The 16,280-nt window shown below is 34.3% G+C and overlaps 3 protein-coding genes across 4 annotated transcripts; 1 reads left to right on the top strand and 2 right to left on the bottom strand.

Annotated features, from left to right (window-relative positions):
• Window positions 1-822: 822 nt before the first annotated feature.
• LOC107411064 (ras-related protein RABE1c) lies at window positions 823-4,977 on the top strand. Of its 2 annotated transcripts, none has more exons than XM_048468143.2 (9): window positions 823-1,213; window positions 1,312-1,467; window positions 2,502-2,574; window positions 2,668-2,768; window positions 3,681-3,746; window positions 4,022-4,119; window positions 4,365-4,427; window positions 4,498-4,590; window positions 4,701-4,977. In XM_048468143.2, exons 2-9 carry the CDS (start codon window positions 1,395-1,397, stop codon window positions 4,782-4,784), a joined length of 651 nt encoding a protein of 216 aa, XP_048324100.1. In that variant the 5' UTR covers window positions 823-1,213; window positions 1,312-1,394; the 3' UTR covers window positions 4,785-4,977. The 2 variants fall into 2 exon arrangements, with proteins under 2 accessions (XP_048324100.1, XP_015874062.1); XM_016018576.4 differs by having other exon boundaries at window positions 825-1,034.
• Window positions 4,978-5,457: 480 nt separating this feature from the next.
• LOC107411063 (uncharacterized) lies at window positions 5,458-9,776 on the bottom strand. Its single transcript, XM_016018575.4, has 6 exons — window positions 9,489-9,776; window positions 9,008-9,144; window positions 6,398-7,303; window positions 6,252-6,317; window positions 5,975-6,173; window positions 5,458-5,739 (listed from the first exon to the last, which is right to left on the bottom strand). Exons 2-6 carry the CDS (start codon window positions 9,008-9,010, stop codon window positions 5,675-5,677), a joined length of 1,239 nt encoding a protein of 412 aa, XP_015874061.3. The 5' UTR covers window positions 9,011-9,144; window positions 9,489-9,776; the 3' UTR covers window positions 5,458-5,674.
• A 3,390-nt stretch (window positions 9,777-13,166) lies between these two features.
• Window positions 13,167-14,113, bottom strand: LOC107411056 (zinc finger protein ZAT12). Its single transcript, XM_016018569.4, has one exon. It carries the CDS (start codon window positions 13,948-13,950, stop codon window positions 13,363-13,365), a length of 588 nt encoding a protein of 195 aa, XP_015874055.3. The 5' UTR covers window positions 13,951-14,113; the 3' UTR covers window positions 13,167-13,362.
• Window positions 14,114-16,280: the final 2,167 nt, after the last annotated feature.

Consider the following 16,280-nt stretch of genomic DNA (forward strand, 5'->3'; position numbering starts at 1 on the left):
ATATTTTTTTAATTGGTCTTTTTATATGACAGATCCTTAGGAAGAAAGCAAAGAAGGAAAAAATTGAATGAACAGGGTCTTCAAGTCTTGCACTGAGACCAAGTCTTTTTATTTTTTATATTTTTGGTAATTAAAGTCTTTCAATAGTTTTTGGCAACGACAACGCCAAAAATGGTTCATTGATGTATTCATATTGTCTATGACAAACTTGGTCAAACTTACAAAAAAAGAAAAAAAAAAGAAAAAAAACCTTTGTGGACCCCATTTAGCTTTCACTGATCAAAACAATACCACCATGCTGTGCTGTCCCTTGCAAAGGACAAAATTCACATTGTGGGTCCACTCCACATTGCCAACCGTTAGATCATGATTAATCCATTTGCTCATACATAAATATTTTTAACTTTTAAGATATACCCTAAAACATGTGCTGGCCGGTTCTGATTAAATATTTTATATGCCATAAATATATATATATATATATATATATAATTTTTTTTTTGTATATTTTATTCAGAATTATTATAATAAAAATTAATAATATAAGAATATATATTGCTTTCTTCCATTCCATAACCAAATGACAGTTGTACCTGAACAAGGCTTAAACCTGAAAGGAAAGAAAGAAAAGCAAGAGACTTCTTTGGTGATGATTAGGATTGCCAGCTCAGAGATGAATAACCTCGCAATCACCTACATCCATTACTATTTCACTATCGTAAACCCACATGGAATCCAACCGATTAAAGGCACATGAAGAAAGAGCCAGAGTGCCAGATGTCGATGGTTGATAGGGTGGTTCTTGGTTATTAGGAGCACTGGATATTCGTCGATAATCTCTCTCCCATCTCTGTATGTGTGTGTCATTGTGGTTTGGAGGAGTTTGCTAGCGTGCGCAGGGGGAGTGATCGACGCGCCCGTGGGTTTGGAAAAGGGTAGCAAAAGAGAGGGAGATTGAGACAGTGCGCATAATAGCATCCACCATAGTCGGAGAAAAAGAGCTTCGTGTAGTCGTTTTTTCCGAACCGCTCAAGGTTGTTCTTCCCCCGTATTTGCTCGAATAAACCCAACCACTTCCTTTTTCTTCTTCTTCTTTCTCTCTCTAAAATCTCCATGGCTTTCGATTTCTGAGTTTTCTCTCACTTCCTCTCTCTTTCTCTCTCTAAAACTTTTTTTTCTTTCTTTTTTTCCCCTTTTCTTCGTTTCTGATCTGGTATTTTTTTTGTTTCTCTGTGTGTCTCTCTGATTAATTTAGTGTTTGATTTATGCATTTTTTGATTTGATTTTGTTTATGCTTTGTTTCATGAGCAGGGAAGGGATATATAATTTTTCTTTTTTAGGGTTAAGTAGTTTTTTTTTTTTTTTAAATAAAATAAAATTGCATTAAATTGAAAATGGCTGCTCCACCAGCAAGGGCTCGAGCCGATTACGATTACCTTATAAAGCTTTTGTTGATCGGCGATAGCGGTATGTGTTTCCCTCTTTTATTTTTTTTATTTTTTTATTTTTTTTCTTTCTGACTCTTTTTTTAAGTTTCCTAAGAAACAAACAGAGGCTGATTTGTGTAGATCGCATTTCTCAATCTGTTAATTATGATGATACATGCAGATGCAAATATATGTGTATATAAACATTGTAGCATTTTGGCTTTGAGATCACGCGAGGTTGGCTTTGTTCTTAGTGTTTTTGTATCTGAGATTTGTTAATTTAGGGCTTAAAACTTAAAACAAAAAAAAGGAAAAGAAAAATTGGTGTGGTGTGGATCTGATTTGAGGGCTTTTAGGGTACGTTGAGCGTTATGATTGGGATGGCTCGTAAGTCATAGCTCTTTGACTTTCTCAGGACCGGACTTTTTAATTGTGCGGTGTCTTAGTTTTGATGCATTATGGTGAAGTTCAATTTTTCATGTCCGACTGACCAATGCTTATTTTACCGACTAATCTGGGAATCTAATGGTCATACGAAATTAGGGAATGTTTTGAGCGTCTTCAAGTTTTATGCTTTTTTTGTTTGAATTTCCAAGTTTAAGCATTCTATGAAAATTAGCATTTCTGAACTCCCATTTAAACTTTACTCGATATCTGTGACTGGGTCTTTTCAAAATTCTAACTGGTTTTCTATCATTGTTGCCAAGTGCCAGCTATTGTGAATTTATATTGTGTAGTTGATATTCTTATCGTTAGTTAAATTATTAAACTTCTGTATCAATTGGTGCTTGTGGTTTTCTTTTCTTGGTTTTTTTCCCTTGGATGTTTGTGTTTACCATCCAATTTATTTGTAGATACTTGGATTTGAGTAAAGGTTCTTGCCTGCACATATATGTATGCAGTTACATATATGCATATAAAATACAAACACCCTATAGAGGGGAGTGGCATCGTTTTGAATATAATAGTATCAACCTTTTTTGGAAATTAAACTTTGTATCTTTACGAGAATTTGTATTTAGCAATATTAAATTTGTTTCATGCCTTCATTGTTAGCTGTTGTCTACATTGCAGGTGTTGGTAAGAGTTGCCTTCTTTTGCGTTTCTCAGATGGTTCCTTCACCACTAGTTTCATCACAACCATTGGGTATGTATCTATAAACTTGAGTTTTTTACAGCTTAATAGATTTTCTTCTCAAAAATTTTTATTGATCTCGTGAAATGATTCTTCCCTCTACAGTATTGATTTCAAGATTAGAACCATTGAGCTAGATGGAAAACGGATCAAGCTTCAAATTTGGGATACAGCTGGTCAAGAACGATTTCGTACCATCACAACTGGTAATTTTCCTAATAGTTTAGGGTAAATTTGATTTTTGACTTTACAAAAGATTAGAAATGGGTGCATGTCTGTCATACAAAAGAGATATTAATCTCCAAAGGGCCATGGTAAGGTTTATAGGTTACAAGGGCAGTTGGTCTGAAGTTGATGCATAAAATGGAAGAAGAGAGTTTATTGCAGAACCTTTATGCCTAGTTACTGTGGGACAATAGGCATACCCTTCTTTGTTTGCAAGTTATTGTGCTTGCAAGCTGGTCGAGCTGCAGTTATTCTGGAGTTGTTGGAACCTTCAGTGCTCATCAGTTGTTGAAGCAGCAGGCAAGGTCTTGTATTGGGATAATTGGCATCCTTCTGCTGAACAGTTTTATCAAATTATGGAGTGCTGGATTTTCAGAAGTTCTGTACTAGCTAGGAGCTGTTCAATCATTCAGTTTTCTAATATATATTATGTAGTTCATTGCCTTAAAGGGGTGGTTTTGTACTATCTGCATCATCTATCTCAGCAAGATGTGTACCATCCTTCTCATTGATATTATTGTGAATGCATGACATATCATCAGAAGAGCCTGTCACTAGGATGCTTGGATTGTGCTCAAAGATGTCTAATTCTAAGATTAGTAAATAAATAGACATCTTGTATTAAGAGGTAGGCTAGATTAAGGTATTGGTATCATCTGTTCAAACTGTTGTGCAACCTTAATACGTTTTTTAGGTCGGCCCTATGATTGATTTTGATTGCAGATATTATTTTTTTGCTTTGTCTCTTGCATTGGTTATGTCTGTTGTAATGTCTCTGTCTTTTCTAATTCTTTTTATTTTTTATTTTTAGGGATGCCACTACAATTTTTCTTTAGATAGGTTTCTATTTCAATCATAATTTTTCTTTAATAATTTTTTTCTCTACTTTTCAGCTTACTATCGTGGAGCCATGGGTATATTGCTGGTCTACGATGTCACGGATGAATCATCTTTCAATAGTAATTTCCCTTTCTTTTACTGTTGCTATGTTTTCTTCAGGTCATCCATCCTTTTCTCTGGTTTGATTTATTGATGGGAATTTTTTCCTGTATGTTGGCTCAATTTTTATGTCAGTTGACAAATCTTTTTCAAATTTCAGTGTACAATTACTTAGTGCTGTTTGAGGGATGGTTGATATTGTGCAATGACTATGCAAAGAAAACTTTTCCTTGGTTATCACTCTCTTAGTTCCCTCATGGTGTTTTGTAATGACCTGGCTTCTCTTTTGTTGCAGACATTAGGAATTGGATTCGCAACATTGAACAACATGCTTCAGATAATGTTAACAAGATACTTGTAGGGAACAAGGCTGACATGGATGAAAGCAAAAGAGTAAGTTGCTTTTCATTATATTCCTCTGAATAATCGTGTAAAAAGTTTGTTTCTTTTATGAGTTGCTTGGCGGGGTTTATTGTGAATTGATACATATGGACTGAAGAAAAATGACTCTTTCTGGGCATCAGTTAAGAAATAAGTGATGTCCATTAATTCGGAGAGCACCTGTCCTCCCTCCCTCACCTCCTGCATGCATGAATGAGTGTTTTATTAGTACTGATTGTATCCTCAATTCCTTTCAGGCTGTGCCTACATCCAAGGGACAAGCACTAGCTGACGAGTACGGGATCAAATTCTTTGAAACTGTAAGTAGTGATGCATTGTGGCAACTGGTCGAGTAATGTTGTTATATACTGAAAACACTTTGTACTGCAGAGTGCAAAGACCAATCTAAACGTGGAGCAAGTTTTCTTTTCGATAGCAAGAGATATAAAGCAAAGGCTTGCCGACACAGACTCCAGGGCTGAGGTATGTTTCCTATCCCCTGCTACACTTTGGTATATGAGAAGTATAGTGTTTTATAAAAGTTCTATATCTGCTTTTAATCTATTGAATTCTACTACTTTCGTGTACTGCAGCCTACAACAATCAAGATCAATCAACCAGATCAGGCAGGCGGGTCTGGTCAAGCTGCACAGAAATCAGCTTGCTGTGGTTCTTAAGATTGACTAAATTGTTTTGTGAGGGCATGAATTCAAGCAACGCTGCTGGTTAAGGAGAAAAGAAAAAAGAAAAGAACTAATTGTATGACAATTTGATGGGTGCTTTGTAATTCTACTTGTGTTCATTCTTTTTAAAACTTTTCTAGTGTGTGAAGGTAGTTTCCTAATATGTGAGAATTTTATTTTCTGGCTAGTAGTTTCTTCTTATTCCCTTCTTTTTTCTTTTTTCTTTTATTTTTTTAAAAACTTTCTTTACTTATTTTCAAGTACTCTGCCCGCAGGGAAAATGAACCGTTTTAATTGGTTATTATTATCTAATCTTCATTGTTTGACAACTGGTGTATTGTGATTAATTAATATGGAAAATATCACGAATCGACTTATTCAAGAAAAAATGTGTTTCGCAGCAAACTTCTCAACTCTCAAGGACTTGTTTCAGTTGTAAAACTCCAACATTTCCTCTGGGTTTTATCGCATCTGATCTTTAAATGGAACATTCTTTTCTACTGAAACTGCAAGGTGGACATCACCATCTATATTCGTCTGTACTTGGCTCATGCCTCGTCCCAAGTAATCACCATCTATATTACAAGTGCAAGTGAAGACAATGACCTAATTCCCACAGCCAAACTTATTTGTCAAATAAAAAATTGTACATCATGACAATTCCACATAACAGAAAGCACCCCAAACTCTCCATTCATAGCCATAGAATTCATAATTCTTTGTTTGGCACTTATTAAGTACACTGGGGGAAAAAAAAACAAAAAGAAGAAAAGAAAAAGGAAGAAGAAGACTATACACAATCTTCCATTTCTAAAAGCCTCACTGCAAATGCTCCTACAAATTCAGTACAATTTTACATTTCTAAAGCTTCACTACGAAGATCCCTACAGGTTCAGCTCTTCCTTTCCGTAGATACGGTGAAGTTCTCGAGTTGCTGCCTGAAATGATTCTGAGGGGAGAAAAGATTTTAAAAATTAAGGGAAGAAAAAATAAAGAGGAGGAGCACCATCAAAATTAGTAATAATAAAATAATAACGAAGAAGAAGGAGAAATAATTACAAACAAACACAAACCACACAAAAAGCATGAAACAGAGGAGGGACCAAGGGAAAGGGAACTGAAAGCTTATAAATTATAGAAGCCAGAGAAGAAAGAAAGTAAGAGTTCAAGGAAAATTTCATTACCTTTCCAAATCCGGAAGGATTTCTGATTAATGGGTGCGCCAAAGACAGTTTGAATCGTATCAAACAACAAGCTTTCTGGGGTGCTTCTTAATTCTTGTACTATCTGATAAATTGTCTTCCCGTTCTCAAAGTAGATATGATTGTTTGGATGCTTTGTTTTGCAACCAGCATGTCGCTCAAACTCATAAGCATTTAGTACCTTAAGCACAAAGCAAATGTCATCCAACAAGAGCTCTCAAGATAACATAGCAGGCAGAGGAATTAATAGATGATTTACCTTCGAATAATTACATGATTGACAACCACAGAGATAGCCAGAACCTTTTATTATTCCACGAAGCTCCTTTTACAAGCAGGGATATAATTACAAGTCATTACACAGGAAAACTAATTGAAGAATATACAAGAAGTGCTGGAGCTTACCTCCCGTGTCAATGAAACGTACTTTACAGGAACACCATCAAGCATACCAGTTGATATCAAGCTTCTGACATTTGAAGGAAAGCTGTTTGGAGCCTCTTTCTTTGATGTTTTATACTCTGGTTTATCAGGTCTTCTTTTAACTCCATGATTTGTAACAACTGCATTGACCTTTGGTGCATCCAATTCTTTTTCATAGGCTGTTTCTGATGTCTGAGAGGATTGATGGTATAATTTATCATAGCTATCAACTGGCCTACCAACAGAGATAATATCTTGCTCATCAGAAAATCCCCCAAAAGATATGATATCGGTATCACCTTTACTATAAGTATCTCCAATTGATATTGCATTTTCATCCCTCCTGCCATTGTTTGGACCTGCTGATCTAATATGGGCATCAACCCTGTTGTAGGTCTGTCCTGTTAATGCTACATTGGCATGCTCTTTATCATCAGTTTGCCCTGCCAACATGAAAGCAGCTCCATTTCCTCTGTCAGGTGCCTGACCAGTGTGCAGATCTACAGTATTTTCCCTATTATAGTCAAATTGGTTATCATTATCTTTTCTTCTTAAATTTAAATCATCCATTCCAACAGAAGATATGCTCCTTTCAGCAAAGTTGATGGGCCTTGCTGTTTCAGATCCAAATAATCTGTCAATAAATTGATTTGGGGCTGACTGAAAGCTGGAACTGTTCTCCCATGGATTACATGCATAAGGTAATCCAGAGCTCAATTTGCCGTTTGCAGTCTGTATTGCTTGCTTCTTGTCGGGAAACAACTCTGATTCAGCAGCATCTACAAACCATTGATGGGATCGCTTTGCACCAGTTATTGAAGGATTACTGAAAGTTGCATCTCCATCAGTAACATGTCCAGACCCTTTTGACATCCAAACGCCCTTATTCTAAAAAGAATGGCAGAAACAGTAAGTGAAAAACTGCATAATTATACCATACATGTTTCTTCAGGGAGAAGACTAATGAAAAAGAAACCATAGAGCACCTTAACCAAAACATCAAAATTGACAATGAAAAAGCAAACTAGTAAAGTCACTTGGCAATGTATGCCCATCCTTCGTAATGGTTGCATGGACCCAATGGACATCTAAGGATGTTGCCTAACAGAAGTGGTAAAGCCTCTTGGCATTTGATGGGGTCCAAATAAATGTTTTTTTTCTTCGTATTCAACAAGTATTGCATGACTGAATAATTCAAGGAAAGGCACACTGCAGGGAGGGTCCTCTACAAAATGAGTCATTTCACATGGTTTTTGCTCTGGCCCAGAATACAACTAATCCCACAAGGGCCACATGAGCCACCAGTAGCTGACTACAAAAATGGGTGTGTTGAGAATTCAGGGACTATAGATCTAGTTACTTGGCAATGTATGCCCATCCTTCGTAATGGTTGCATGGACCCAATGGACATCCAAGGATGTTGCCTAACAGAAGTGGTAAAGCCTCTTGGCATTTGATGGGGTCCAAATAAATGTTTTTCCTTCGTATTCAAGAAGAATTGCATGACTGAATAATTCAAGGAAAGGCACACTGCAGGGAGGGTCCTTTACAAAATGAGTCATTTCACATGGTTTTTGCTCTGGCCCAGAATACAATTAATCCCACAAGGGCTACATGAGCCACCAGTAGCTGACTACAAAAACGGGTGTGTTGAGAATTCAGGGACTATAGATACATAAGATCAAGTCACACCTTACCAAGATTGAGCCATAGAATCCACATGCAATAAATTGACTAATAAAATAAAATAACTTATGTAGCAGTATGTTGCAATATGTTACGGGCCCATTGCCAAATAGGTAATTTTGGGGAAGTGTAGACTGCAACTAGTGGTAGTGGAGTAGAATATTTTAAGTCACTGTACAAGTAGAAGAGCACCAATTTAGCATAATCCCCTGAACCAGTAGCCTGCAACTAGTCCTAGTTTAAGCCGCAGTACAACTAGGTGAGCACCTATTTGGCTTAATACCTTGGAAATAGCAGCCTGCAACTAGTCCTAATGGAGACGAATATTATAAGCAACTGTATAATTAGAAGAGCACCGATTTATATGTTTCTAGAATAACTTTAAGCAATTAGATAGAGCTCACTACTGCCATTAATTTATGTCTGACTGCTCATTTCGAAATTTTCAGGTAAACAAGATTCAGATTTATTTATTTATTTCTTCTGGAACACCAGAAAGATGGACCCTAAAGTAGGGCCGAGATAATAACCATTGAAAATTCACTTGAAAAATTGGTATGTAGATACACTTCACTGGCAAAGAGATAGACAACGGGCTACAGAGCTCCTAAGCTTTACCAAACAAAGGAGGAAACTTAAAAAAAAAAAAAAAAAAAAAAAAAAAAAAAAAAAAAAAAAAGGTTGCCCAACCTTTATCTCTTACGAGGGTGCGGCAATATCCCAACCATCCACCAAAATATATTAGTTAGCCATCAAAGAAACAACCATCAAGCTTTTACAACTTATAGATTAAAATAAGTGAGCAATAATGAAATTATCAAATTCAAAGTACCATTCTGACAACTCATTAACCCTTCATTCACAGTCAATTAAATTGAAGCAAAGATAACAGAATGTCGAATGTACCATTTTGCCTTTTGTGGCTCCAAGTAACCAAAAGTACTCTGGCTCCACTTTTCACTTCCCAACTCTGATCCTCAAAACCCTATTCTTTACATTTAAACCAAGCAATGCATGGAAAAGCGAACAAATCAAAGCACCATCTGCACCCATACACCCACAAAATTAAACATAGAGCACTTTCAATATGTAGGACAAAAAATGCACAAAATCAAAATTTTGAGTCCTCAAAACAATTCCTTCCCAAAATCGAACCCTAAGAAGCTTAAAAATTTCCAAGACAAAAAAATACAAAAAAATAAAAATAAAATAATAACAATAATAATAATAATAAAAATTTAAAATTTCTTTTTTTAAATGGAAAAAAATAATAATAATAACTTCAAAATTCAAAGAGAAAATCAACGCGAATTTTCGACCATAAGGTCCAAAAAATAAAAAGAGAGCAAAAGCGCGAACCGTAAAAAGTGGGGAATTGACTGATTACCTGAGCGAAAACGCAAGATGAAGAGGTTATGGCCCAGTCTGCGAATCGTAACATTTGCAGGGAAACGACGCCGTTGCAGAGAAAGGAAATTGAAAGAGAGAGAGAAAGAGAGGGTGATGTGTGAGGTGAGGAGCAGAGGATGTTTTCTCGGAAAATTTTAAGCTGAAAGAAAGAAAAAAAATCCACACACCACACGGCCTTCTCTCTCTGCAAACTGCAAAGTCTCGGTTGATTACAGTGTGTTTTGAGAGCGAATCTTCAACCAATGGTCGTTTTGAGGCTATGATGACTGACTGTACGCGTGGCATACTCTTAATATGTATTTTTTGGGGTCATCAAAATTATAAACAATGCCTCGCCAAGTGTTGTAATTGTTGATCAGGTTTTTTATTTGTTAATTACATTTTTAGTCTAACTAAAACTGCCAACCTTTTCTTTGGTGAAACAATTAAACTGCCAACTGTATTATATTCATATATACCAAATCAAATTATGCAGATTGATTTAACATTGAATACTCAGGTTTTTGGCTTTTTAATCGTTTACTACAATATTCTTCTATGTATTTCGGCATTTCGAATAATATATCATATGAACAAATTTTAGTTAAATTTATTTTTGTTACATAAAAATAAACTTATATTTTAAAACCCAATTATTCATTAAATCTTAAAATAACTCTATTTTTGAAATTAATATTGTGAATATTAATGGACTAAAAATGTATTGTTGACATTTTATTTATTTAATTTTATAATTTATTATTTTTCTGATATTAGGGGTTTTGGACCTGGGGATTTTAGGGATGTCAATTTGCCCCGCCTATCCCCGAAACCGCGGTGCACCGCCCCTAACGGGGCGGTTTTTCTCCGAAAATTCGGGGATGCGGGGCGGACTCGGGGCAAATACCTAAAAACCGAGTCGGGGACGGGCCGGGGACGGGGAATAATAACCCCGTCCCGAACCCGCCCCGATATATATATATATATATTTATTTATTATTTTTTTTTATAAAATTTTATTTATGTAAAATCATTTTCTTTTTTTTTATATTTATTTTTCTAAATATGTATTTTATTATAATTGTAAATTTGTTCCTTGATGTATTTTATTATATTTTTATTGCATTGTAGTCATTTTCTTTATATTTTAATCATAAAATAATTTTTTTATATAAATTTTTTTAAAAAATATCAATTAAAAAACAAAACGGGGAAAACCGTCCCGCCCCGTCCCCGCCCCGCAAAATCTCCGATCCCGCCCCGCACCAAAAGAAACGGGAAAAATTGCGAAGATGGGATGTAAAATTCCCCGCGAAGACGGGGACAGGATTTTAAAAACCGATCTCGCCCCGCCCCGTTGACATCCCTAGGGGATTTCCACGTTGCAAGTCTAAATAATATTTATGATATGCATGTGCAAGTGCAACCTTGACAATTTTATCGTGATTCGTGACTCATATCAAAAGAAAGAAGAAAATAATTAAAAATAAATAAAAACAAAAAAGAGAAAAAAGTGAAACTCCTTTTAGGGGGCCAGGGAAAAAATATTTCCAATGAAAATAGGATAAGGAAAAATAAAGAGAATAGACAGGGAATGAGTGACTAGACTTTTTATACCCAAAAAGCCCAACTTTTGAAACAAATAAATTGACAAATCACTTTCATGTTAATTGTTTTTGTTTAGCTGGAAATAGGAATAAGGAAAAATAAAGAGAATAGACAGAGAATAATGAATGTTTAAAAATGAAATGATACACATGTATATTGTTATTATTCCTCTTGTAATTGCTAAATATGTTAGCCATTAGTATTAATTATAAAAAAATATAAATACGTTGTAATAGTATTTGATGGTAATTAATTATAGTTCTACTTATTTTTTATAATTAGCCTTGCAATATTCTTATCCTCCAATTCTTAGTGTTTTCTACTTTTCGTTCCCTCTTCCCTCCCTCTTATCGAAACAATGAATGAAGTTTCCACTCTTCTCCAGCCTTTCTTTTCTACCCTTTCCCACCTTCCACTTTTCCTCTCTAATAAACATGGTCAAGGTTCATACTTACAGAGAATATATTACGAACATACAAGATATTTAAGCATAGAAAATTAATATATTACGAACAAGATATTTAAGTATCGAAAATTAATATATTATGAAACAAGATATTTAAGCATAGAAAATTAGTCTACTTTCAATATTGGGGGATTGTTAAGCCTTTGCAATCTCTTTTTAAGGATGTTATGTGAAGATAGTCGATAATAAAATTCTTTTTTCCCCTAAAAGAAAGAAGTAGATATAATAATACTACTATTAATAATAACAACTCCTTTTAAGGGATAACCAGATACTTTTTTTTCTTTTTTTTGTGAAAAGTCCACCTTTGAGAGAAATTTGAAAAATAATTATCGTATCAATAGTTTAGTCTTTGTATAGAGGAATAAGAGAAATAAAAGAGGATAGACATGATATAAGTGGATGAGAAGTATAAAAAATGGAAGGAGATGGAAAACATTTATTGCCTTCCTTTGTTATTGCTAAATTATGCATTATTTTAATAGTCGATAGAAGTTATAAATCATAACTTAAAATTTAGAAACGGTGATAATCTTTCTACTCAAATTGCTAATCTTTAATTTTTTATTTTTTTTTCCCACTCTCCAATCGTTCTAGTTTTACAATGGTTGGTTTCCTACAGAGTTAGGAATGGAGATTTTTTTTTCCCCCTATTAATCCTGTCCAACAGAATCCAACATCATTTTAAAAAAGCAGTTTTCTTCTTCTTTTTTTTAATTAATTTATTTTATTTAATTTATATGCTAATTTTTCAAAATGATGTAGCATCATAAGAGATGTAGAATTAGAAGAAAAGGATAGGAAATTGGGATCTTATCTTTACATCAACAGAGCACACCAGCACTCAAAACCCATCACTCAATAGGAGCACACCAGCACTCAAAATCCACTACTCAATAAGTTCGAAGTTTACAATGTTGCATCATCGCATCTCTCGATCATGTTTGGCCCTCTATTTTCTCTCTATCAGAAAGTGTTTAATTAAACAAAATAACCCAAGGGGCAAAACGAGCATTAAACATACATAAGACTAATGAATAAAATTTGTTCAGCTCGACCCCTTTACATCCTCTATAACAAAGTCTATTCAGGCTTCATAATCAAACAATAGCAACCATTTTTTTTTTTTTCCCTAAGGAAAAGGAACATTTCATTAATAAGAGGGAACTACATGCTTAAGGAGGGTATCAAACAGCAATGAAGGCTCATCCTTCACCCAAATTAATATCAATACAAGATAGCTCATGATTAATAATCCTCTGATGAATTTAAAAGAGTAACCATAATCACTCCTGACTACTTTACTTGCACCTAGCTAGGAACAAAGTAGGGAAAAAAAATAAAAAATAAAAACATTTAAAGGCTATGCATATCTCATAAATTATTTTGCTCTCTAGAATGGGGATTCAAACTCGTGTCCTTATGCTATATTTGCTAGAAGTAGCAACGGGCTTAATTAAGTTTGATGAGACAAAAACATTTGTTTAAAAAGGAAAAAATATATATATATATATATAAAAGAGGAAAATGCTTGAAGGATTGTGTAGCGCACTGTTGGTTATATATGTTATGTACAAAGCTATTATATAACAAAATCACAAACGTATACAAAAGACCAAACTATAAGTACGTCAAAAATACATGATAATTAATCTCCCACAAAATTTAAAAAAATTAAAAAAAAAATCTTTTTTCTATCTATAAACATGAATATAACAAATAAATCAGTCTAGGAAAATCACAACTACATGTCGTCCGGTATCCAAAAATAAAATACAAAAGAGAAAAAAAGAAAAGCCTATATTTTCAAAGATTTGTACACAAAACTATCCACCGTAGGAGTCACTAATCGCAGCTTCAAATCGTCATTCCCACCAGGCGGTGCTAAATTCAAATCCAAATCCAAATCCAAACACATGACTCTTTTGCTACTACTTGATTTTTTCAACACCGGCAATGACGGCTGCTGATCATGATGCCGATCCGTAACACCACCGTCCTCCGTGGCATGCCTGTGCCTCCTCATGTGACCTCCCAGCGCCTGTCCGATAGCGAACTCGAGACCGCATATGGAGCACTCGTGCGTCTTCGGCTTCACCGGCGAACTCGGCAGCTGATCATTGACATGATCTCCGGTCATCAGCTTGGGCTTCTTGTGGCTGGCTCTGTGTCCTCCCAAAGCTTGGAACGAATTGAACTGTCTGTTACAGGTCTTGCAGACGAAAACCCGACCCGGAGATGACGACTGTTTCTTGGCCACAACGACATCGTTTTGGCTGTTGTTGTTGTTGTTGTTGTTGTTGCCGACTTTGGATAGAAGCATCAAGCACTTGACGACATCCAAAGGCTCCATCTCACCGTCCTCTCTGATTCTTTTAAAGCCCATAGCCTTTTTAATTTTTATGGAAGAAAACGGAAAAGAAGAAAGTCAGAATCTGAGATCTGAACCAGAAAGAAAGAAATATGAAATCTGAAAGCTGAGAAGAAGAGTAAAAGATACGCAGCGGGGTGGGTTTTATTTTTGTGTTGAATGGAATGGAATGGAGCAAGCGAAGGGGTTTTTGAGGTCCTTTTTATAAGCAAGTTTGGATTGGGGTTTGCGCAGACTTGTGCGGCCGAGTAGTTTTCAATTACGTGGCAAATTATAGGTCGTAATTGCCCATGTATTTCCCTCTTACTTGGGGACTAAGGCAGATGAAGGAGTGGATAGATGATGTAATTATGTGGAATATTTGGGGGTGTTTAGTGTCGCCGCCTTAGTTTTTATTGCATCACCGCGTTGCGAAGCAAAAATAATACGAATAATATTAGAAGAAGTCGTTCACGGTGCGCTAGTGTGTTATTTGGAAGAGAGTCTAACAAACGGCTTTGACAATTCTAGAAACCTTATGTAACGGCTTGCTCTATATGCTTCACTTAGGCCGGCGCAGACATTGGAGCGTATCCTACACACACCGTCCTATTGCGTATGAAAATTTATTATTTCTATCTGTAAAATATTTTTATTCGACTTTTTTTTTTTCCCATTTTAAGTGTCTAGAAATTCTCATGTCGATATTACAAAAACTCAAGAAACGCCTATAATATTTTTTTAAGAATAATTTTTTTTTATTATATATTTTGCTTATTTATTTTAAATTTAGAATTAAAATTCAACTAAAAAATTGAAGAAAAAATTTATTAGGTATTTGTATTATACATTTTAAAATGATTACTATTTTTTTTTTCTCTTTACTTGTACATATGTATATTTTTTTTTAAAAAAAATTCATAAAATAGTTTGATATTATTATTATTATTATTATTATTTTTTTTTTTTTAAAGGAGGAGGCGTGGAAGCACTGGTGGTGAGGCGCGTGGAGATGGAAAAGCGTAGGTAGGAGTGAAGGAAGGAAGTGAGAAAGTGAGGAAAGCGAGTGAGAAGAGAGAAGTGGGAAGAAGAAAGAGAGGAGGAAACGTGTAACGCAAGCCAGGGATGTTGTGTGTGTTAGTGGGGTTAATTTACGCGGTGCATGGTTTTGCCTCCTTTTCCGGTGTAAGCTTCCTACTTTCACACCGTCCTCACTCCTTCTACTTGGCTTCTTTTATTATTATTATTATTATTATTTGTAACTCAAAAAGTCACAGCAATATCCGTCCTTCCTGGCTCCTACTCATTTTCTTCCTCAAAATTCAACTTTCTACTCTATATTTATTTATTAATACAAAAATATTTGCCACACCTACTTAACTTAGAATTAGTACTTTTCCACCAAAAAAAAAAAAAAATTTACAAATAGTACTTAATGTATTATGCCTATTTTCAGGGATGGAACCAGAACTGTTAGGGTTGGGGCCGAGAAATAACTTATTTTTATATATAAAAAAAAATTAATATTTAAAATAAGTTATTTAGATCATAAATTAAATGTATACATGTACTTTATATGTTTTATTTTCTTTGAAATAAATGAAACAAGCATGGAGTAAGAGATTTTTTTTTTATTTAAATTATTTGTCGATGTGATAGTAAAACATTACATTTAAGGTTCCGTTTGGAAAGTATTAAAGTTAAGAGGAAAATTGATTTTTGGAATTTAGTTTTCTGATAATTAATTTTTCTCTTAGTTTGTTTGGTAAGTAATAAGAAATTTATGATTTATAAATTATTAAATTTAATATTGTATAATAAATTAAGGATAAATATGTATTTTAAAAAAAATTTCAAAATTATTTTTTTTATTAGATTCTCAAAATAACACTTATATATATGAGAATAATTTTTCTACATATTTTTCTATATTTGTGGGAATATAATTCTCTGGAGCTATACTTTTCCACCTTACAATAAATAATATAAAAAAATATCACTTTACTAAAGGAATTAGAAGATTATAATGTTGATGGGTAATATATCTATATTCAAATGACAAACCAATTAATTTTCTAACCTATTATTTCAATTATTTTAATGATAATTAATACATAATTACAATTATATATATATATATATGTTACATAATTACAAACTCTAGAGAATAATATATAATTTATAAGAAAAGCTAGTAAAATATAGGGGGGACAAATATGTAAAATATAAAATAAAAACCTAAAATATATTTAAATGCACATAATTAAAAGGAAAAATCTAAAAGGGCAGGGGGACCTTGCCCCCTCAGCCTCAAGAGTAGCTACGCCCCTCCCTATTTTGGGAATGACAATGGTATTAACTTCTAG

Source organism: Ziziphus jujuba, chromosome 10 (assembly GCF_031755915.1).
Source record: "Ziziphus jujuba cultivar Dongzao chromosome 10, ASM3175591v1".
In the NCBI taxonomy this organism is placed as follows: domain Eukaryota; kingdom Viridiplantae; phylum Streptophyta; class Magnoliopsida; order Rosales; family Rhamnaceae; genus Ziziphus; species Ziziphus jujuba.